Genomic DNA, 24,163 nt, shown 5'->3' with positions numbered 1-24,163 from the left:
CGCTCAGCACATCACCGGCTCTGCTTATAATGCAACTAAGTTGAAGCAGAAACGTGCAGGTGGCACTGCCACACAATGCCTGCTGCACACATGTGGCACATCCTACCGCGCCTCGCTGAAAGAAAGCAGATGAAAACGAAACAGGAAGAAGAACAGACACAGCCAGAGAAGAATGAGTGTCAAAAGCTAGCTAACATAGCATTCTCTTTTAGCACACAAGCGAAAGAATAAGAAATGGAGAGAAGCAGTTAGCACAAGATGGCGGCAATAGTGTAGCCTGCCGCATGAGCCTGTAGCTGTTCAGTTCCTGCTGGCCCCCTCCCCACCCTTCCCTCCTCCCCCTCCTCCTCCTCCTCCTCCACCTCTCTCCACCCCCCACACACACAATCACACACGCGCTCGCTTGCTCACTCACTCACTCACTCACCCGTCCTCTCGGCCTGTTCACCGTAGACATGTTTTTTTCTTTTCTTCTTCCCCCCTCTTCCCTCTCTCCAACCGCCAACAAAAGCCTTGCCCTTTCGCCGTTTTCTCTCTCTCTCTCTCTCTCTCTCTCTCTCTCTCTCGCTCCCTCCTCCCTTCTCTCTCGTTCACTTTCCCTCTCCCCCTCCCTCTCCCGGCAGGTCCGTGGCTGAAGAAGCCCTGTTCACCTCCTCGTCCTTCCCTGGCCGGGCTGCATGGAGCCGCACTTCACGGTAAACGAGGGAATGAGGAAGAGACAGATGAAGCAGCCACACTGGTCCGGGATTCTCTCATTCTGCTGCACTCAGCTGAACTCGGTTTTTTCTTTTCCCTCCCTCTCTCTTTCTCATCGATTCCCTCCGACTGTCCGTCCGAGAACAACTGTGCCCGATCTCTCCCAGCTGTCGTTTTCTCGTCCTTTCCTGTGTACACACACACACACGCATAGACCGACAAGACTTCTCGTTCCTCTTCCTCCTTTCACATCCCAGACGAAGGTAGGATTGCTAACACAAAAGGTTTTTTGTACTGGCTCAGTTGGACGCTCTGTAGCTTGTTTTCCTTATTTTCACTTGTTTTTTTCCCTTCCTTTTCCCTTGTTCCCCTCCCCTCTCTCAGGCTGGGGTGTGTGCGGCGAGCAGGAGATGCGGACGAAGCGGAGAGAAATGAAAGCACAAAGCAGCAAAACGCATCAGCATGAATATTAGAGATGTCGTTAAAATCCGGACTCGTTTTTCTCTCTCTCTCTCTTGCTCGCTCATTTTCTCTCTCTCTCTTTAGCTCATTGTGAAACAGGAGGTCCAGCAGAGGGTGCTAGCTGTTATTACATTAAATTTCACAATTTAACCCCAAAATACAGAATTTCTCTACTTTCTGAATTTAACCAGGCATAAAATGCACAACATCAAGTGTTTAAGGAAGTTAATACACCTACACATATATTCAACAGCTCATTTGTGCCAAAACAACAACAAAATCCCAATTATAATTTTAAATATGTCATAATCATGTCAGCAATTCAGTCATCAGGTATGCAAATGCACACACATACAGAAGATGGGCAGGTGGCATGTGTTCTTGTGCTGCTGGATTGGCTCACAGGAAGTGACAACAGATCCTTAAGTGGAAATGAGGTCATGCCCTGACTTTCCCAAAGTGTGACACATTGGCCATGTGCAACTTTCACGTGCACTGCAACAAACCACTTGCGCCCACACACACGCGCAGCAAAAATGAAAGCAAATGTCTGCACTATGAGAAGCAGATACATAGGAGGTAAAAAAAAAGCGTATATGACACCTCAAATAATATGTCAGGTATATAACCACATGGGTTTTATCACTATTCCAGTCTGAAATCATGCACAAAAGTGGGTCATCTTAGCTTAAGAATCTAATGTAGTAGCGTAGTGATTAGCTGTGGCTAGGCCAAGCCTTCAGACTGGAGTTAGATCAACTTCTGCAAGGTTAAATTAAGACAAGACAATGCATGAGATCTGAAAGTCATCTAAAAACATTCCTTCTCAGTAGGTGGCACATACTGTAGTGTAGCTGTCTCTCTGTTCGTGCATGTTTCTCAGTGCTAGCAACAATAAAATATTTTTCGCAGTAGAAACAGGCTTTGTGTGACAGAGAGAGAGAGAGAGAGAGAGAGAGAACAGAGAGATAACAAGGCCTTGAAGTTTGGACTGGTGGAAACAACTCAAAAACCAAAACCTTGATAGATAGGCCTACCTCTTATGATTATCTACTTACATGCAAAAATTATAAATAATATAATAAAATAATATAAAATAAAATAAATAATATAATAAAATTATAAATAATTTCAAAATAAAATTATTTAATAAATAAATATTAATTTAAAAAAATTGTCCTTTCACATCTTAGAGGCGAGACACTGCAGGTGAATAGGGTAAAAAAAAAAACTAATAGTTATCACCTTAGTAACCAAGTTGATTGATTACATTGATAATTGCAAACATTTTTTGTATTACAAGTTTTACAGAAGGAATTCTGGGAATCTCTTTTTGTCACTCCATAATTCAGAAAATACTTTGAACAGCTAGAAAACAATACATTTTCACCATTTTTTGGAGAATAAAATGTTGTATATAATCAAGAAAATTTTAGATGAACAAATCCCTCTGTAAAAACCTTCAGAATATAGACAAGAATAAATATGTAAAGTTCGGTGTGTGTAAGTGTCACTGAATTGGAGATTTATGGCTCAGAGTAGGAGAAAAAACTCATTTTGAGAAAACGGCCTTTAAAAATATGTATTGTAATTGAAATCTATTGACACAAATAGATAAAGTGCTATAAAAGAAACACTTAACAGTGACTTTTGGAGGTTTTCTTTCCATAAGTCTGAAAAAACACTTTATGAAAAGCCAAAAAGCCCAAAATCTAAATATTGACAGGTGCATGAAAAAACTGTTTTTGCCTGCAGTGTCTCCCATTAACTAGTGCCATTTTGAATGATTCAGGCTATAACAGTCCTGTCACGCACACCCACACACCCACCCACACACACACACACACACACAATTTTAAATAAACTTGCAAGTTGTGAAGAGGATGTGGTAACGTCAAAATGTTATTTCTACATTCCTAAAAGCTTTCTGTCAAGGTTATATAGTAACAATGTTTGGTACTTCGGCAACTTTTCTGTGCAACTCGAACTTACACTCGTATATGAACATGCCTTCAAGAGAGAATAACCAAACAGGGGTGTCAAACTCAATTCCTGGAGGGCCGGAGCCCTGCAGAGTTTAGATTCATCCCTAATTAAACACACCTGATTCAACTAATCAATTCCTTCAGGCTTATTTGAAAACTACATGGTATGTGTGTTGGAGTAGGGTTGGAACAAAACTCTGCAGGGACTCCGGCCCTCCCGGAACTGAGTTTGACACCCCTGTGTGCTTGTACGCTGTAAGGGGCAAAAAGAGAAATATGCACATGCTCTGGAAGTCACATGGCACAATCCACCTCTACACCATGGCAACCAAATGGTTAATATGTAAATAAGATGAAATAGCAGTACCAAGACATTGGGAGGAGTTCAGCTCTGCAGAGAAGGAGAGAGAGCAAGAGAGAAAGGTCTCTATTCCTTCAGTTGTCCATCTGACCATACGATCTTTGGCCAATCATTGTATTCAGTCCGATTTAATATGGGGTTTTAGTACCTCAAACCCAGATAGCAACATGCTAAAAATACTCCAAAAGCCTTGGCATTAACATGGCAACGTCCTAACAAATACCCACAAAACCCCAACATCATGAAGGCAGCTTTCACACGGTCAAGAAAACATTACAAAATTTACTTAACAGTCAGGTCCTTTTCCTATTGATAAAGAACATCCTCTGTATGTTTAACAGTTCCTCAACAAAAGCACTCTTATGAAACCTTATTAAATATCAAATTTTCACATGTTTTCTCAGTTTCATCTAGAGCTCTTACAACATCTAAGACTGTAATGATATCCCTGCCCACGACCCAAAATCTTTGTCCTGCTTAGGTGAAAAATGAATTACACTGTCAGCACCAGAGAGAGAGAGTTTAGAGTCCATAATTAGGACTAGACTACAGACTAATGTGGACTACAGCAGATAGAGCTGGAGGGATAGAGGGAGAGAAAGAGAGAGGATTAATGAGGGAAGGCCTGATGTGCAGCATTGGTTTCCTGAACCCATTAAACACGACGGCTATTAATGACCCATACAGAACACACACACACACACACACACACCACAAAACAAAAAGCACATGCACTCACAAATGAGCATGCATTCAGTATTGTGGTACAGTGATCCAGGTATGCTCACACATATTTTCCATACGCATATCTACATTGATACATTCTTCATTCTTCGGTCTCAAAGACAGAACAACCTCACGCGAACACATCTACAGTAATTCTTTAATGAAAAATATGATATTCCAGTTAAATAATACAGTAATGAGTTTTATATATTACATATAAACACAGTAATCGGTTTACAGTTTTATATATGAATGATAACTGATATAACATATCAGTCGTCGATCAATATTGGTGTTTTGACAGCCAATGCCAATATCTGGGTAAACTATCCCTTTAAGTTTACACTAACTATTACATCAGTCTATGACCAATCAAGAAGAATGTGGAGACTTCCCTAGCATAACTTACACTGGAATCCAGTGCTCGTGTGTGTGGGTAGTACAAGTTCAGAGTTTTGTTGGCTGACCTAATCTGCCTCAGACGATTACCATCAACACCCAGCCTCAGTCTGATCCACTGCTCACTGCGGGTTTATACACACACAGACGAAGTAGAAAATAACCGCAAGTAGACAGATGAAATGGGCCAGGCCAATGGATCGCACAGTGTTCAACTATTTTATGATCAGCATCTGACAATAGCAGACCATTTATTTCAAAATGTGTTCAAAACATTAGACAGAGCAATAGATAGATAGACAGATAGACAGATGCACTGGATTGTAAATTTCAAGAAAGAGGAAGAGATCACACAGCGGTGAGGGACGAGGATGTGTGCACATACACACATAAGGTAAGAGAGAGCACTATTGTCACACACACACACACGCACGGTCTCTCCGTGTCTTTTCCAAACCGTGGTATACCTTGAAACCGGGTATCGTCCCATGCCTATTTCTGTGTGTATATAACATGACAATAATTTTCTATTAAATAAAATAGTGAAATGCTCATGAAGTTAACTTTTAGTGTAGTGTTCTCATATAGTGAGACGGCTGATGTCAAAAACATCACGAGCACCACACGTTTACGTACTGTATGTTTAGTAGACAAAACTGCTCCACTCATTCACACAGATCATGCAGACATCCTATTTTTTGCACTTTAATATTCCTATACACTATTCCATACTGCAATTTGATTAAGTGTACAGCCCTACTTTTTTATTTATTCATCCTAAATTTCACAAATTCTATGACATACCGCATTATACTATAAAATCCCTTTTTATGACTGGATTCTGTGATTCCATCTTCATTTACCACACTGCAGAAATCATAGGGCCCTACTAAAGGAAACCAAACTCCATTTCATTTCACTACAGTAATTTAAAGAAATGGAGCAATAAAGGGTAAGTGATTAAAGGAAATATTCAGATTTAAAAAAAAAAAAAAAAAAAAAAAAAAAAAAAAACATTAGAAAACCTTAATTTCTATCTAGAAATGTTTTTAATGAGAATATGGCTGCGAAATAAAGACATTTTCTTTCTTTAAAAAAAAACAGGGTGATGGTCACTCTACTGACCAATCAGAAACCAGCAGCCCTAACCTCCCAGCCAATCAGAAACCACTGGCCATCTCCAGGCCAAAAACTAATAAAACCAACAGTGACCAAATCAAACACTTTTCCTCCAAACTGCAAACACAACTGCTCTAGAAGGCTGAAACAAGCATTTTCCAGCTCAAATATGACGTCCCACACCTGTTAAGCTCCCTGTGTGTCCCGTGTGTGTGGATCTGAAGGGTTAAAAAGTTCCGTCAGGAGATCATACAGTGTCATCGCCCTGAACTCCTGACATTCCTCTAACCCCCCTCACAAGAGCTGAGAAAATGGCCGGCTAGCTCACAGACACACACACACACACACACAAACACACACAGTTGCTGATCCCAAAGTCTAAGCGTGTTAATATTCAGACAGAAGTGTACTCCGCACATGCACCACACACTTACAAACACATGCAAAGTGAGAACAACAAAGTAAAAGAGGGCTTGAGATTGAGACCTGCTGTGTAGTTTGGCCTGGCAAACTTCCCACATGCTTTTTTTAATGTCTCGACTAACCCCTCCCTCCCTCGACGTCCTCCCTCTTCCTTTCCTGTCCTCCCTCCCCTTCCGCTGCATGCCAAAGACCGCCTATCTATAGAAATGCTACCAGAATCTCTTCCTGTTTACATGTAACCCCTCATGTCCCTCCCCAGATCTGTGAACCCGACGGCTTTTCTCTTGACGTCACCCGTCATTCGATTCTGACCTTATCAGTGCTCTAGGGAGAAACAGAGCTGTCAGATTGGTTAAATGAGGGAATGTCTGTCTGTGCGAGCTGGCGGTTGACAGACAACAGAAACAAATGCACATGCATAGGCTACTGAGCTGAATTAGGTAAAGGAAAAAATTTACGAGCCACTTTCACACACAGATGGGGGGCGCAAGCACACAGATGCAGACATGCAGCGGGAGGTGATCAGGTGTCAGGTTACAGTGCTGGTTAGAGGCTCTGCCTGACAGACCGGCCCAGTTATATAAACCTCATAGACGCAGGGTCAGGAAGCAACAAAGCAAGTTGGCCACACACAGGCACACACTCACACAAAGAGGCGTATACGCACACACACAGAGACCGGTTTTACTCACACAGTGCATTCACGCGGCACATGGTAGGAAGCCTGCACGCAAACACACATACATACACACACACACACACCTTACTTCACGCCACATTGGTCATTGGGAAGGGGGTAGACAAACTTTATCCATTTTCATTCTTGCATTAAGACACCTGCATCTTTTTCCCTTGTTTCTCTCCAACACACATACACCAGCAGTGAATACAGCTGAAAACTAAAAAAACTAAGCAGCACCACATGATTTTAACAGCTTAAATAATTTTGCACTGGTAATGTCGAAGCTATTACTAATGTTTAAACATAGAATCAACAGACTGTGAGCTTAACACTAGACAGAAAAATACATATAAAATATGTTAAAAATAATATTGTACTGTATTTGCAATGGTAATCCATTGTTATGAAAATGTAAATAATTGAATCTAAAATGATAGAATTGCATATAAATAAAAACAATGTTTTAAATGATAAAGCCAGACACCAAAAACTTCACAATCCTTTTGATCAAAAATATTCTAAAAACAGTATATTACTATTACTAAACAGAAATATTACTAATTACTTTTTTAAAAATAGACATTTTCTTTTTTTATTCATTTTAATATTTCATTTTTCCTGTGATGGCAAAGCTGAATTTTCAGCAACCACTATGCCAGTCTTAAGTGTCACTAAATATGCTGATTAGTTGCTCAAGACACATTTCTTATAGTTAATCTATTAATTATCAGCTTGTTTAATATTTTTCAGGATAGAAAGTTTAAAAGAACAGCAGTTCAAAAGAACATCATCAGTGGCGAAAGATGCTCTATGTAGCCAGAATGTATAGTTACAGCATCAACCAGAAGGGGCTAAACGTGCTATACTAACCTGCCAAACCCTGATTAGACACAAACCTACAATTCATAGTTATTGATTTAATACTCATTTCCTAGGTGAAGAAGGCATTTAGATAGAAGTCAAAAAAGTAGCATAAAACAGCCCATTTAATTCAGCATCAAAAATAAGATGGAAAATGAAAAGTGTAACACGATACACCCCCTTTAAAAAGCAGATCCATCATCTGGATACAGACAATAGATTAGGGGGTTTGTGCGTGAATGTGAGTGATGTGGATTGGTATTTGCATCTATGTTGCTGAATGTTCATTCTGCACAAAGCAGCAGCACAAAAGGGGCTCTGTTCGAGCCGTCAGCCGGTCTCGCTCGCTCTGGCCCTCACGCTATCACACCACCCTGTAACACTGTGGCTGCCACTGCTCTGCCCGGTCACTCATTCCAAACTGTTATTCACATTTAACTAGATTGATTCTTAAACTGTCACATCAGATGGCAGTTTATTTGTTTAACCATCTTGAACATTTTAAATCCCGATCAACAGAGCGGCTTTACACAAAATGTATATTCTTTCGTATCAATTCATATCACAAGAGGGAGTCATCAGAATGTGAAGGTATGATATAACATTTCCCATAGACTGTTGTGAAAAATGGCCATTTTTAACATTACAGATCTAACCTAACTTAAGGGAATTGCCTGTGCAAAAGTTTTTTGTTGTCATACATGCATCTAATGGGGTTTTATTCCACATGCTTCTAAAATCCTCACTGACCTGGCCCTTACATGCATTACATGATGGAGCAGTATCGTTGCAGTAGCATTATTGAATCAAGTTACATACTTGGGAACTTTCTGTCTGAACATGTTCAACCATGATCTTGTACTTTCTACAAACATTTAACCGAAGTAAACCACACAAAAAAACAGCAATTCCCCTCTACTGACATCCGAGGTGAAGTCAGGTTTCAGTATTGAAACACCAACCCCTTGTGGTCCAGAGGCTTAGAAAGATTCAGAACATTAAAGCACAAACTCGCCCCTGAGACCCTCAGGGAGAGAGAAGGTCGAGTGCATCTCTCTCTTTTACCCTGGGACTGCCTCACATTATACATCTGTTGGCTTTCCACAGCCCAGTGCACATGAATGGCTCATCTCTCTCTCTCTCCTTCTCTCGCTCAGACACACACACACACACAAACACAAATGCAGACAAACACCGCAACACAAACACACTCACTACAGGAAGTCACACGATATGAACTCTGATCCACATCCTGCCTCTGCTTTAATTAAGGATCTGTAAGGACAGACAGATTGGCTTAAGGAGGACATAAAACAAAACAAAAACAAAAGCATGCACATCACTGGAAAAAAATCTCAGCGAGGGTGCTCGACAAAATGAAGAGCCTGCATGCTCAAGATGTCTCCTATGTGATAATCTGTTATTCAATGTTTGTATTTTTGGAGACTTGGTGTGCTGACGTTTTTTTCTATTTACCTTAAGGAGAACATCCAACTATTCTGATTAAGCTTTCAGTTTCTATACAAAGTCTAATTGATTTGTAACATATTCTACACCAAAGATTGATGAACCAATAGGCGACAAAAATTCTGGCCACTTTTGAAGAGCCGATAATTATTTTCATATTATGGGAAAAAGGAAATAATATATCAAAACTCAATGGATATTCATTCTGAGATTTGTTTAACAATACGTGTTATTATTCTATTAGCATTTTTATTAATTAACATTGAGTGTTGACAGCAAAGGGAATCTAACTGTATAAAATGGGAAATGGTTATGCACAATTAAATATTGAATATCAAGTCTATATAAAAATACAATGTTAGTAAATATATCCAATATTGACAATACTGATAAAAAAAAAAATCTCACGTTGGCCAATAATCAATATAGTAAAATATACTATATTCCAACTCTCTACTGACAAATAAAGAATAGACTCTTTGTATTTGTCCTTGTGGAAAAACAGGAGCACTGGCAAATCAGAATCTGTATTTGGATAGGTGTATTTATGTATTTATCTGACAACGAGAGCACTCCATGTGCTCGGCAGAACTGGTGGAAAGAGTGCACGATATGTGTGTGTGTGTGTGTGTGTGTGTGTGTGTGTGTGTGTGTGTGTGTGAGAGAGAGAGTGTGTGGCAGCTGAATCACCGAGCCTTAACTCCCTGTGTCAGCAGCAAAGAGCTGAGGGGAAAGACTATTGCTCCTGCATCATAAGAGAGAGACAGAACGAGAGACAGACAGACAGAGAAAGCAAAAGAGATGACACTGTTGAATACTGCTGAAAGCACTGCCTGTTGCTTGCAATCACAGACTAGACAGCACTCCTGCTCTTTTCTCTCTCTTGTTCCCCATTTTCCTCAGAAACCTTATTATCAACATCTCCCTTCTGCCTGCACTCACACACAAACACTAATCTCACATCAACACACGCAGACAGAAAAACCACAAGCCAGACCCACTCTAGCAAGCCAGAGTACACCTCCCACTATCCTATGGTTGGCCTGACCCACATCCTGTTATAGCCTTAAGTACGCTTAGCCCCAGTAAGTCCTAAACACTACTGCAACTCTTAATCAGCTGCTACAGTACCTGTCTGCAGGCCCTGGACAGGAGGAGCGGTGAATTATTATTTAATGGAGCCTTCTGTCTTGTCCTTTCTCTTTCAGTACAGTTGAACACTACAATGTAGCCTGTTGTCAAAGTAATCTATTGTCTACTTGGTAAAATTCCAGCAATCTTTTCATTCATTCATTTAATTTCAAAACTAGGAGCTCAAAGCTGTAATCTCTGACTCACTCCAACATCCCAGCACTGAACTTTTAAAGCCATCCAGCAAAATAAGACACTTTAGGAATTGATCTGAGAACCGCTTCACTCACCTGTGCATTGTAAACCATTGGCACATCCTCCATGCCTTCCTCGTCCTTCACATCTTCTTGGTCATTCTCTAGTCCTGCATTTATCCAAGAGTGATTGGAGCTCTCTTCCCGGTCTAGTGCCTCAAGCTGAGGCAACAGCTCATCCCCTAAAAGGTCAGGAGCTTCACCCAGGTCAAGTCTGTGACAATGCTGCTGTCCAAGCAAGACCTCCTCAAGTGCCTGAAACCCATTACTGCTGCTTATGCTTCGGCTTGTAACCAAAGGTCCAGGTACATCAAGGTTCCTTCGCTCTGCTGTAGAGAATGGACAGTCTGCAGCGAACATGTTCAGACCATCTGGGAACACCTTAGAAGAGCTGAAGGGATCCTGGTCTGATTTGGAGCTATTCAAGGGGCACCGTTGTGCTGGACTGCCAGGCATGTGGACTTGTTGCTGCTGATGTTCCCTTCCAGAATTAGACAGGAAAGGACAACCAGTATCCAAAAGGTTTGAAGCTGATGATGGGATGGCCGTTGAAGAGGTTGTCATAGAGACTGGGGCAGAGACGTAAGACTGAGTTGCATTTACTATAGGGGGAGGCTGAGCAGTCAGAGTGTAATGAGCAGTAGGATAGGATGGAGCATGGCTAACCGAGTCAGTTGGGAAAGAATGGGCTGCAGGGGAAGACTGGACAGGGAAGGCCAGGTCATTGTCTTCCAGCTTCGGACCTTTAGTAAAACCTTGAACTCCTTGGGCTATCTGAAAACCACCGTGTTGCTGAGAAGACCCAGACATCATTGAGGCCTCAACCATAGGGTGAAAGGGACTACCCTCTACACTGAGCGAGTTATGGTGGCCATGCTGAGAATGATTTTGAGGGATGTTGCTCTCATAGTAAAAACCGGTATGTTCCTGATAGGTCTTGCCAAGATGATGCAAGCTTTGATGGGATATTTGTTGGTGAGGGAGCTGGAGCTGGTCTGAGATTGGGTGTTGATTGAGTCTGTGCTGTCTCTGCTGAAGATGTTGATGTTGCTGACTGTACTGCTGGTGTTGAGCTTGATGCTGCTGAAACTGTTGCTGCTGCTGAAATTGTTTATGTTGAAGTTGTTGATGATGAATTTGTTGATGTTGTTGATTGTGCTGATGGTAGTTATTCCCTTTTTGATCATGGTTTCCCCACATGGGGCTGTTGTGAAGAAACAGTCCATTGGTCTGGGGGACTTGGTTCATAGAATGCCCTTGAAATGATTGTTGCTGTGGCAAAAATCCTCTTCCATCGTTGCCACCTCCTTCTGTACCAGGAAAGGACTGTTCCATTGAGGTCTGTGCCTTCATAGTGTCAAAATGAGCCATAGGTTGACTGTAGGGTATCCCATGTTGGATGGCAGAAGATCTGGACCCTGCATCCGCATGAAGAGGCTCCAAACTAGGATCCAGGTGAAGTTCATCATCCAAGGACACAGTCCCAGGGGTAAACCCTGGATCATCCTGGACTAAGCTATCAAGCCCTTCCCCAAATATGCTAGGGTCATCAAAGAAGTCCATGATGGGGTCGGTCATTGTTTGAGTTCAGTGCATTAAGTGTCTGCCCCCTCAGCGGCCCCTACGACAGGACTGCTGGATGCAGTAGGGAGCTAAAGACTATCAGAGTTTGTTGAACTGCTGTGTGTCCATCACCAAGAACGGCAACAGTCTAGGAAAATGAGAAACAAAAACATAAACATAATTTTAGATATTTAAAACACTTGGGATTCAGAACTATTTCAATAACCTTCTGCAGATACTTTATTGATTAGATACTTCATTAAAACTTATTTTAAATGGATCTGAAACCAAAAACATCATTGTTACTAGGGATGCAACAAAATTTAGGCAGCTGAAGATTATAGGCCAAAAATGGCATTTTCATTTTTTTGGCCGAAAGTGAAAAACGACTGAAAATACAGTATATGGCATGTCGCACTGCCCGGTAGTGTTCAGTACACAGGTTTCACTCTCCCACTACTCGTCTCACTATGTGGTGTGACGTTTCGCTCAATATTCTGCTCTATGACTATACATTCCGTTGAATAAAACATATAATGTTTATTAGCAAAATGAATAAGAGGCATGAGCTTGGAGGCATGACATACAATAAAATGTACAATAAAATAAATAAATCACGCAATGTTTAAATACAGAAAAAAAAAATCAGCAAACACTGTGGAACCAAATAAATAAGAAACAAAAAAAAAAAAAAAAAAAAACTTACAAAATCATCTTAGATAAACGGCAAAAGTCAACAGCCTTTTCAAAATCCAAAATATTCGGAAAACAGGCACTTTTGCATTTTGCTTTGAAACAAAATCTTAATCTTTAATTGTAGTGTCTGCTTTCTAACTGAACTAAGGCTGCGTGTCCACCAAAGCGTTTTTTCCCGAGGCTAGCATAATTTTTCAATTGTTTTCAATGGAATGCAGCATAAACTCAGTAGAAAAGTAAAAAGGAGTAGTAGAAAACTCAACACAAAAAGAGTAGCACTGAGCATGTGACATCTTTCTTTTTCTTTCTTTCTTTCTTTCTTTCTTTCTTTCTTTCTGTCTGTCTGTCTCCTAAGGGCAACTGATTTTATTTTAAAATAAATAAATACACAGGACAACACAAGACCAAACAACTACCTGCTTCCACCTACTCCCCACCTGCCCAAATTTAGCAAAGAGATAGAAGTAGGAATAAATGAATGTTTGTACCTGTTACTCCTAACAGAAGGCAATCTTAACCGAGATCCTGAGGGTAAAAACTGAAACTTAGATTGGGCTTTTCTAACTACCTGTCGATTATATAGGTCGGTAGGATGACTCTGCTGAACTCCTAAATTCTTACTACTAGTGTTAACTATTTTCACCAATGCAGTCTTTGCCTTCACACCAAGACTGCCGTACCAGCATAACAGAGCAAATGTTAAAACAGACTCAATATAAGATTTGTAAAACAGAGTCATCAAGGATCTACCAACATTAAATTTGGACAGTCTCCGTAGACAGTACAGACGTTGCTGGCCCCTTTTACAAATCTTCTCCACATTTACATTAAAATTCAGCTTGTTATAAATTACACATCCCAAATACTTATGATTCCACAACCTCAACCTCCTGACCTTTAATAGTTGTTCTCTTTATATCACTTTCATTACGCCTAAAATCAATATACATGTTTTTAGTTTTTAACATGTGTTTGCAGGAATGCATTATCACACCACTGAACAAAATCATCTACCACGAGACCATGGTCATTTTCATCCACATGGAGGAGGCTGACAATGGCTGAATCATCTGCATATTTTACAATAAATCTGTTCTCATGCCTACTCCTGCAATCGTCAGTGTATAAAATATACAGAAGTGGAGAAAGCACACATCCCTGAGGGGACCCTGTGGATGAAGACAGTACCTCTGACAAACACCCATTTACCTTTACTCTCTGAATTCAATCAGTTTGAATGTCCAGGATCCAACCAATAATACAAAAATCAAAACCGAAGCTTAAAAGTTTCTCTACTAAATTGTGAGGTTGAATCGTATTAAAAGCAGATGAAAAATAAACGAATAAAATTCTAGCATGAGTCTTAGTTCCCTATAAATGCTTAAGCACCAAATCCAACAAGGCGGCCGTAGCATCCTCTACCCCACGCCTGGCCCGAGAGAATCGAGAGAATCCTCCACCATTGTAAGGAGCTCCTTTTTCAACAATCTCTCAAAACATTTCATTACTAAAGAGGTCAGCGCAACTGGCCTAAAATCATTTAGTTCTACTGGATGATTCTTTTTAGCTACCGGGATGACTGTAGAGGATTTCCATAATCTCGGCACCTTCTGTTGAGTAAGGGACAGTTGAAAAATATAATAAAAAACAGATCCCAATTGCTCCGCACAAGAGATAAGCAGCTGACCTTCAATATTATCAGGGCCCGAGCTTTTCCTAGCTTTTGAATGTTTAAACATGTTAATAACATCCTGTTCTTCAAACGGGATAGGTCTAGTACCAATTAAATTATTTTTTTTTGCTCACAGAGAATATTCTCAAAATCATGAGTATCAAACCTTAGAAAAAAATTAATTCAATGCTTGTGCAAGCTGAAAATCATCTCTATACCCTTCCAAGACTATATTAGAATCTCTTTTAGGCTTTGTCCCAACTATGGTTTTCATGCCATCCCAGGCTGAGCCCAAATTACGATTTCTTAACTCCCATTCTATCTTCTCTTTATAATGCAGCTTTGCCTTATTTATCTCCAATTTCACTTCTTTTTTTTTTTTTTAACTGATTAAACTCAGAAACATTTCCTTTCTGAAATGCATGCTGTCTTTCTTTAAGCAGCCCCTTGAGTGATTTAGTTATCAATGGTTTGTTATTTGGGTACACCTTTACAGACCTATCAGGAATAATGTTATCAACACAGTAGGACACATAACAGCTAACATCATCAGTAAGTTCATCTATGTGAGCACATGACTCTTGAAACATTTCCCAATCAGTGCATTCAAAACACCCTTGTAGGGTCGAGATGGAATCTTCAGTCCAGTTCTTAGACTGGCTGATTAAAATTTCCCCCCTCCTACAAACCCAGACACTCCATCATTGATGCTCTTTTAACATGCCCATTTCCTTAAGTCAGACTGACAATAAACTCTTCAGAACACCCAGAGGCTTGAGAGAGGTGAAAGGGGAAGGAATGTCATGGGAACATTTGGCACCATTAGTGGAGCTCAGAAACAGACATTACAACAAGCAGAGCAGCTGAAGAGCTTTAGGCACCGGACAAAAACCAGGTGCTTCACACTCCCCTTAGACTTTCCTCAGATATGGATGTGAGTGGGAACTGCATAATTCTCTGCTAAGCCTTGGTCAGGGGAGCGAGAGGAACAACTTGAGCTGTGTGGGACATCTCATCAGACAGCTCATTCCATTTCATGCACACATGCACATACACACAACCGGACAGAGAGGTTGAGAGAGAAACAGGCTGTCCTGACCAACACCGGCTGTGGAGGAGGTCCGTCACGACCTGATGACTCATAACTCACACTGATAAACAAAATGGCAGTGCACAGAAGCCTAGACATGGTCCATTACTATGATACCACTCTGTGGTTTCAATAATTTCTTCCTCTTCCTCTAAGAAAATAGCAGCTCACACATGAGCCTTATCTCACATCAACAGCAAACTCATAGCTCAGTGTTGGGATTTTAAATCATATATGCAGCTGTAATTGTGTCTGTCACCAGTGTTTAAAATTACAGGGCACCTCCCATTAACTAGGGCTGGGTTTAATGGACTGTTTTGCAAGTAGTACACCTGTCTCAAACCAGGAAGCATTTGGGCAAGCACATTGTAATTAAGGGTTACTGTCATGTCCTAGTCATCTAGATGAAACTGATATGATATCAGACTATAAGCTGGACAAGTTTTCTGCCTTTCACTGTTCCTTAGAGAAAATGCAGAAAGAGAAGGCCGCATAATTAATTGAAAAAAGTACAGTATGATTACAGCTGCTTCAAGTTATTGTGAAATGTGTTGATTATTCCATTTACTGCATTCTACTGCAGTTTAAAGTTTTTTATATGTTTAGAACCAAACTGAAAATGATCAGTGGTATTTTGGAATTCTCCTGAATTCCTGACCCTGTAACATACGTAGAGTAAAGCCCGATATGCAATGTGTGCAGACAGTCAGTTGACTTGCGCTGAACTGCAGGGGCTCAAAAAACGAGACTGTGTAAACATGCAGTGAGTATCAGCTTCACTTATTAAAATGGGATTTCTAGTATTGCCACATTGCTTGCCTCCTGTTTATTTATTTAAAATTGTACTGTTTTGTTTGTGAAGTTTACCGATGAGGCACGGTCGCCGTGATTTTGCCAAGTAAGATGTTCCTGGATCAACATCTTTTGATGATCCTGATTATCAATACTGTCCAAAAATATAGACTTAACCCAATCCCTACACCCTAAACCTAACCCTACCCATAATTTATTCCTAAAATCAGTGGGGTGTTGAAGCACCTAACCCTGATCGTAAGCCTAAAACACATATTTCCTGAAAAGTTATATCTCTATTCTAACCTAATGAAAGAAATATTGTTCCAATAACAACAATATTTCATACCCATGAACATGTTGTACTTGGTGAAATCACGTTCACCATGAGGCACTGACTTGATTTACTGATGTACACCACTGTTCAAAAGTTTGGGGTCAAGGATGATTTTTAATACTTTTTTAATAAATTAATACTTTTATTCAATAAGGACACATTATAATTGATCGAATGTGACAGTAAAACCATTTATAATGTTCCAAATGATTTCTACTTCAAATAAAATCTTTCTTTTGAACATTCCATTCATCAAAGAATCTTGAAAAAAATGGTATCACGGTGTCATTTCCACTCATGCTTTCCACAAAAATATGCAGTCTTCAACATTGATAATAATAAGAAATGTCTGTTTAGCACCAAATCAGCATATCACACGGATTTCTGAATTCTCATTTGACTCTGAAAACTGGAGGAATGGCTGCTGAAAATTGCCTTCACATGAATAAATGAAATTTTTAAATGCATTAAAATAGATAATAATGCAATAATAATTCAGCCTTGGTATCTGTATTAGAAGAAGAGACTTCTTTCAAAAAAAGTTTTAGAAAAGCCCAAACCGTTTTATTTTAGATATTTTAATATAAATTCTATTGATCAAGATTTGTATTTGTGATTGCAATATCAATGAAACACATATATACATATATATATATATATATACACATATATATATATACACACATACATATACATATACATATACATATATATATACACATATACACACACACACACATTATTTTTATTTATTTATTTTTTTTAAATCATGCAGCCCTACTGCATGCAATGGATCAACGGTGGTTCTTATGAAACATTGTGGCACACAACAGACCCAAAACAGATTTATGTAAACACTCATTGCCAACCTTCAAAGCCCAGATTGCCTACCAGTTTTGATCAGCCTCTTTGGCTGTGAGGACTGATTTATATCGATTGGCTTCCAAGGATAAGCATCAGGCCAGATACATTTCTCTTGAGAAGAGAGGCCAGAGGTGTCTTCCAGAAACTGCATCAGTCCACAGCTGAGAGAAATGCTGATAAGAGCCCTGCCAGCTAAGGCCATTAGCCGTGCACTATACAAGCAAAAACATGTGCAACTTCCTACTACTGAAAAACACTGTGAGCCCTCCCCCAACACACACTCTTCAAAGATTATATCTTAGACAAGTCTCTTTCATAGAGTAACCTACAATATCCAATTCGACCTACATTTCTGCAATATGCCTTACATCTCTGGGTAATGAAAGAGTCACTAATATGAGGCAATGATGTGATTCAATGCGTTTCACAAATTTAATCCACTGGCTTTTCTCATGCCAGTGAGAGTGCATGACTTCAACAAGATGAGACATAGCTGGGTGTCAGTGCTGCTGGTCTTGGACTGCACACGTCAATGCATTTCCGTAGTGAAACTACCCTGTGAGAGAAGCCAAGTCATATATGCTCGATTGTGACTCATCTAAAGAGCAGGTAGAGGTTCCAGGTGCCAGAGACCCAAGACCAGTTTCAGAGCTGTATTTGACTAAGGTCAGGGTTTTTTCTGGATGACTGAAGCTGATCCTGGACCACCCCATCAAGTAACCTATTTATAAGCGATTCATTTTCCCACAGCACCGCCATGCTTTAACCAGCGCAACAGGTGGCGAGTGAAATTTCAACGACTTCCACATCAAAAGTGGAACAAGAGAAGGAAGACACGGCTTTCTTGTCTAGTTATGCAACTTCTTGCGGCATGAGGAGGGATTGATCTCTGTAAGAACAGTTCATGTCTGTTCATTAACATTTCTGCCTGATATGATTAAGCTGCTATTTTTTATGCATTCATTTTGTGCAATGGCTGACAATAGCAAGGCTCCAATAGCAAAACCGAATGAATAAATAAATAAATACAATTTCAAAAAAGCATTTATACTGTATTGATTACGGCAGTCAGAAGAGAGGAAGATTTAATTTAATGTCACCCTAATACAACACAAACTATAAATTCCTAAAATACAAATATTGAAGAAAAAAAATTTTTTTTACGATAATTTATGATGCCAATAACTGTGAATCACATTGTTACAGTCTGTGAAAAGGGTTCATTAAATACCCCAATACTGACTAATACATTTTTTTTTTTTTTTTAATGTTGCCTGATAACTGACATGTTCAATGACAATTATCAATACTGTGCATCCCTAGTGAAAAAGTCAAAGAAACAACCCATCCCCAACAATAAGACTTCACTTAGATCTTCCGGCATGAGAGCAAGTCTAGTCTTAGAATAACTTTCATAAAGCACTAAGCTTAATCTGCATGCAAAACAAATTCATACTGCCAATTACAGTTCATAGTCATTCAGGTCTTGCAGATGCAATTTAAGATGAGCGTGGTCCTTATATTACATTCAACAAACCTGTATCTATTCTTAGCATACTTCTAAACAAAGGTACACCATACATAAGATCTTACATAACAGTGGACAAATAATAAACCTGCTTCCACTGAGGAATGACGAAAACCACTCCTTACAAAGAGAAGCAGAAAGAAACAACTGCTTGCCAGTGCACAAAAAAAAGGCAAAGGGCATAAAACAAACACATTCTGTGCCAACCACTGACAACGCATCAGTTACACTTCTTAGTTGATGTATAAAATTAATCAATGTAAAGCTGGCTGAACAAGATCTTGATCTAATGGAAAAGTACTTCAATTATCATTATGACTCATGATGCCCAGAGATTGTTTTTTTCAAGCAGAGGAAAATGTATGTGGGCTCAAATGATCCTGTCCTGCAGCTTCCATTGACTCACCACTGAATGACATTTTGCTTCCTGAAGTAAGTTCAACAGCACTTCAGATGGACATGGGTGTCAAGGTATTTATTGTTTTTGGAGCTGAAGTGCATCTCTAAATTCTTCAACACTTCCTGCTCACAGGAGCTGATTCTGGTTGACTCTCTGTTTACTGCGCATCATGCCTTGCCCTATATTACAACAACAACAACAAAAATAGGCCTGTCACGATAACAACTTTTTGTTGTGTGATATATTGCCCCATAAACAATTGCGATAAACTATATTATTGTAATTTGAAGACCATTTTATGCCAAGGAATATATAAACATAATATAAAAGCATAGTATGCAAGAAGACCAACACACTTTCAAATGACAACAAACTTGTAATTCTTAAGAATATTTAGATCATGGAAATTAAGTATTAAAATATCAGATACCTTAAAAAAAAGTGACAAGTAGAAAAAATAAAAAAATTAACAAATAACTTGTATGCAGATTTTTCCATCTACAGATTTTCCGCAGACCTTCTTTTCTCTGTAAATTAAGGGTGCACTGCATTGCTGACAAACACATTCCCTACTTAGCAGTCAGATGTCCATACGTCCACACAAAGGCACAAATCCCTAAACAAGGCCTTATCTGCAGATAAAACTTTTTTGTAGAAGCATTTTTTTTTAAGGGGTCATATGACATTGCTAAAGAAAACATTATTTGGTGTATTTGGTGTAATGCAATGTGTTAATGTGGTTTAAGGCTAAAAACACACATTATTCTCCACATACTGTACATTATTGTTGCTCCTCTATGCCCCGCCCTTCTGAAACACATAGATTTTTACAAGGCTCATCGTTCTGAAAAGCAAGGTGTACGCTGATTGGCCAGCTATCCAGTGCATTGTGATTGGCCGAATGCCTCAAGCTTGTGACGGAAATGTTACGCCCCTTAACATACTGTGATGCGTGTCCCAGTCAGAACACCGGCACGACGAGACAAAAACGAGGATTTGTTGCATCCAGTGGGGACATAATTACTGATTATAATGACTTATACTGGGTTTTTACGCGTTGTGTTGTGTATCACGCAGCGTAAACATAAAACCATGTCTGCACCTGTGATCGGAGAAACGACAAACAACAAACTTGCGTTTTGAATCATCAGTGGCAAATTCTTTACATATGAAAACGTACTTACAGGCTGTGAGTCAGACGTGCCAGACTGTCCTTGCAAGTTGGGATTGCCCCACTTTATAGAAACAGACACTGGCATTGTAGGCTACTGGTTCAGGAAATAGTCCTCTTCCTCCGTAAAATGTGCTGCACACTAGGGTTGTGCCGACAGAGAATATGATTGTGTATCGAAGATAGCAGATGTCTCTGTCGATAGTCAAGATGATATTAGGCTCATTCTCCTATTAATGTATTAAATTATAATAATAAAAATAATTATTATTTTTATTAGGCGGCCTATTATAATTCGGCTATCAAACTGCCCAGCTATTTCACTTCAGCACCGGATTTCACACACACGTGTGCACAAATGAGGATTAGAGCCTGTAGCCGGTGAAGAAGTCTCTATCCACAAACAGATGTACATCGTCTGCAGAGATAAGGTATTTCATTGCACTTTAACAAGTAATCTGAACGGCCTATATATGTGCAATATTTTAAACGAGCGCTCACTAACTGAGTTTAATGCCACAGTTATGTTAGAATGAATCTCATTCTTGTTTCTGTGTCGGTGCGTCGGGCTCGTCATGCCGCGTGTGGTCTGGAGCGCTGTATGACTGATGCATCAGTTCAACTGAACTTTACTCCAAATATATGAACTTACCTGTTTTGAATACTTTATATTTAAAGTGTTAATTTATGTCCAACATTAGTGTTAAATTGTTGGACTATTGATTTTCACCGTTGACTGGTTTTGCAGAACATTTAGACTGATAACTTCTGTGCGCAGATGCGGCAAATTTGTCACAGGACGCGCGATATGACAGTTGTGTCTCACTACATATGAACTAGCTGTTTTAAATACAGTATTTTTATATTTAACGTTAGTTTATCAGTATGTTTGAAAGTATATTTTTTCAATTATTGGTGATTCCATAGGATCCATAGGATCTCTCTCACACACCTGTGCGGTTTAAAACACCAAATAGTTATGCTATGACAAAGAGTCTCTCTCTTGCTCCACCCTTGCACGATAATATCTTCGATCTCACAGGCTGACAATATGACGATTTGAAAAATGACCATATCGCCCAACACTACTGCACACATCTGAATATTTGGGTTGATCTGTTCTGGAACAGTGTTGTAAATACAACTTAACCACTGATTTCTAGTTGTGTCCTCTTTTGGAAGGCCAAACAAAGTAGTTTCACTTTCACAACGAAACACACAGTGTCTCCACAACATGGCGCTGGCAGCAACAGCGAGAATAAAAGTAACGCCTTCTTTATTTGCGTGAACATTTGGGCGGCGTTATGCCAATCTTCCCACATCGTGACATAGGCATGTGGGGGCGTGTTAGAACGAGCCGTTTTAACTTTTATAAAGAATATTTCTTTGGATTTGAGACTTTAGTCTTTGCAACTTTATAGATCTTCTTTATGCACCAAGAGCTTGTAACACTCCAAAGAGAAAAGAAAAATATTGCATCATATGACCCCTTTGAACTAGCACCAACTACACCACGTTGGAAGCTGGAAAAGAGACAGGCGCAAATGGAATGGAAAACACATGGTGACATTAATTTTTATGTAAATATAATAGGCAATATATTGCGTCACCAAAAATGATTGAGGTCATGTACATATATTGTGCGATAAGTCGATATATTGATTATTGTGACAGGCCTAACAACAAACACTGCATCCATAAACATATAATTCAGTGTTGAATGTTCCCCTCTATGTAAGCAGTGCACTTATGGGCAGACACTTTTATCCAAAGTAACTTAGGGGTCATTCACACAGGATGCTTTCTTGTGTCCAACTGTTTTCTGTTTTATAGTTTTTCTATGTAAACAGCACTAGACAGAAATCACAGGCCCTGCATTTGACATGCCATGTCATAAATGTTACTTAATGTTGTAGTGCACGGTCTGTGTGAACAGCCCCTTTCAGTGCATTCAAGGAGATCCATCTGAACATACTGGAGGCTAAATTCAAGTAAATCTCTCTGGATTCCCAGCATCTTTCCTGGCCAGATTTTACTAACTCAGCCTGTAGTAGTCTCTGTTTAAAACTCAGGGCAGTACTAATTTGCACACAGTCATATGTCATAAAGATCTGTATGTAACAGAGCTGAAACTAACAATATGAAATATAGATGCCATGTGTTTCTGAAGAGAACCTGTTGGGTGTAGGCCTACATGAATATGGTAACATTCAGAACAAATACATATGGATGATTCTTCAATCAGTGTAAGTTTTGTGTCACCTAGGATGATTCTAATTATTATTTTCTTTAAGCTCCTTTTTTGGACCTGTTGCCTTCCCAGACCGTTCAACCTCTCTTTAAAAATCTACATTGGCCTTTTTCCATTTTTTATGACTTAATATTACTTAACAGCATCTTCCAGTGGTCAAGCCTGTAATGCTACCTCTGTCTTTTCAGATCACCAGTACGAAACTAGACTCCAGTATAGATGAAATCACTGTACCTTCCAGAACATCACCGGGGACGCGCGCTTCTGCCTCGCAACCACAGCATTTCCAACTTTAAACGTGCGTCCTCTTCACATTTTGTCACGACCGCGAAGGAACATGATAATCCTTGAAATACAAACTGTTATTTTCCGGTCACGTTCGTCGGGAGACGGCGATCTGCTCTACTTTCTGGAGTGCGCTCGGTCGCTGTTAGTTCAGAACCACCGCTGGCTGGAAACACAGTGCTGTTCATATCGTGACAGTCTACCTGAGCTCAGGTGCTTCGAGTGCTTCATCCAGACTGGGATTCCCTTCAGGCAGCTCAACTCTCTCTCTCTCTCTCTTTCTCTCTCTCTCTCATCAGGACTGACAGCCACCTGAGTTTTAGCACTGTCGCACTCTCTAACCATCTACATTATCTTTAAGCTAGGAAAGAAAACAAACAAACGAACTTACCCAAACGAAGCCAGGTCCCGCGGTGACAGCGAGATCATTGACGGAGAGATAAAATAGCGAAGTTTTTGGCGTAGTTGATATCGCGGCTGGGCGACCTCGGCGCTGCTGACGTAGGATGATGATAAACGCACATTTGCATATATGTTAAGTCCTCTGTGATTGGTCGAATTGGATTCGTTTGTTTGGAATAACTGGGACGCCCGTCTCAGTCCTCGAGCTGAGTGCTAGCAAAGATCCATATCGTGTACTTAATGTTCCTGGTTATCTGTAAAGTAAACGCATTGTACGCAAAACGTGAAGTTAGACCGTTCAACGAACAAGATGGCCGTTCCGGGACGTCAGCCAATAAGCGAGGGCTTTACATTGACTGTGAACAGCCTATGGCAGTGGACTGAGTGGGAGGAGAGAAGTGGGGGAAAGTTTCACTCGGCGTCTCTTGATATTTGATCACCTCTGGTGGATCTTTTGGGAACTGCTTCTTGTAAACACTGACATGACAAATCTAGCAGAAACTGGAGCATGTCAAATAGAAAATGTGTATAATCAATAACCAAAAT

At 39.9% G+C, this 24,163-nt stretch overlaps 1 protein-coding gene and 1 long non-coding RNA gene across 8 annotated transcripts in view; one reads left to right on the top strand and one right to left on the bottom strand.

Annotated features, from left to right (window-relative positions):
* Positions 1-24,106, bottom strand: part of LOC109084314 (chromodomain-helicase-DNA-binding protein 9-like) — a 59,669-nt gene extending 35,563 nt beyond the window's left edge. For 3 of the 7 annotated variants that reach the window (XM_042760327.1, XM_042760329.1, XM_042760326.1), the window contains exons 1-2: positions 23,607-24,106; positions 10,603-12,277 (exon numbers count right to left, since the gene is read on the bottom strand). In XM_042760327.1, the coding sequence (XP_042616261.1) occupies positions 10,603-12,144 (1,542 nt within the window). In that variant the 5' untranslated portion in view covers positions 12,145-12,277; positions 23,607-24,106. Of the gene's footprint in view, positions 1-427; positions 561-10,602; positions 12,278-23,164; positions 23,476-23,606 lie in introns of those variants that run through there. The other 4 variants (XM_042760324.1, XM_042760328.1, XM_042760325.1 and 1 more) reach the window with 3 other exon arrangements.
* LOC122145645 lies at positions 818-1,316 on the top strand. Its single transcript, XR_006160458.1, has 2 exons — positions 818-959; positions 1,081-1,316. It is a non-coding gene; the product is annotated as an uncharacterized LOC122145645 (long non-coding RNA).
* Positions 24,107-24,163: the final 57 nt, after the last annotated feature.

The sequence above is a fragment of the Cyprinus carpio genome, chromosome A7 (assembly GCF_018340385.1).
Source record: "Cyprinus carpio isolate SPL01 chromosome A7, ASM1834038v1, whole genome shotgun sequence".
Classification (NCBI taxonomy): Eukaryota; Metazoa; Chordata; class Actinopteri; order Cypriniformes; family Cyprinidae; genus Cyprinus; species Cyprinus carpio.
Note: the sequence above shows the minus strand (reverse complement) of the source record. Positions and strands in the feature narration are given on the sequence as shown.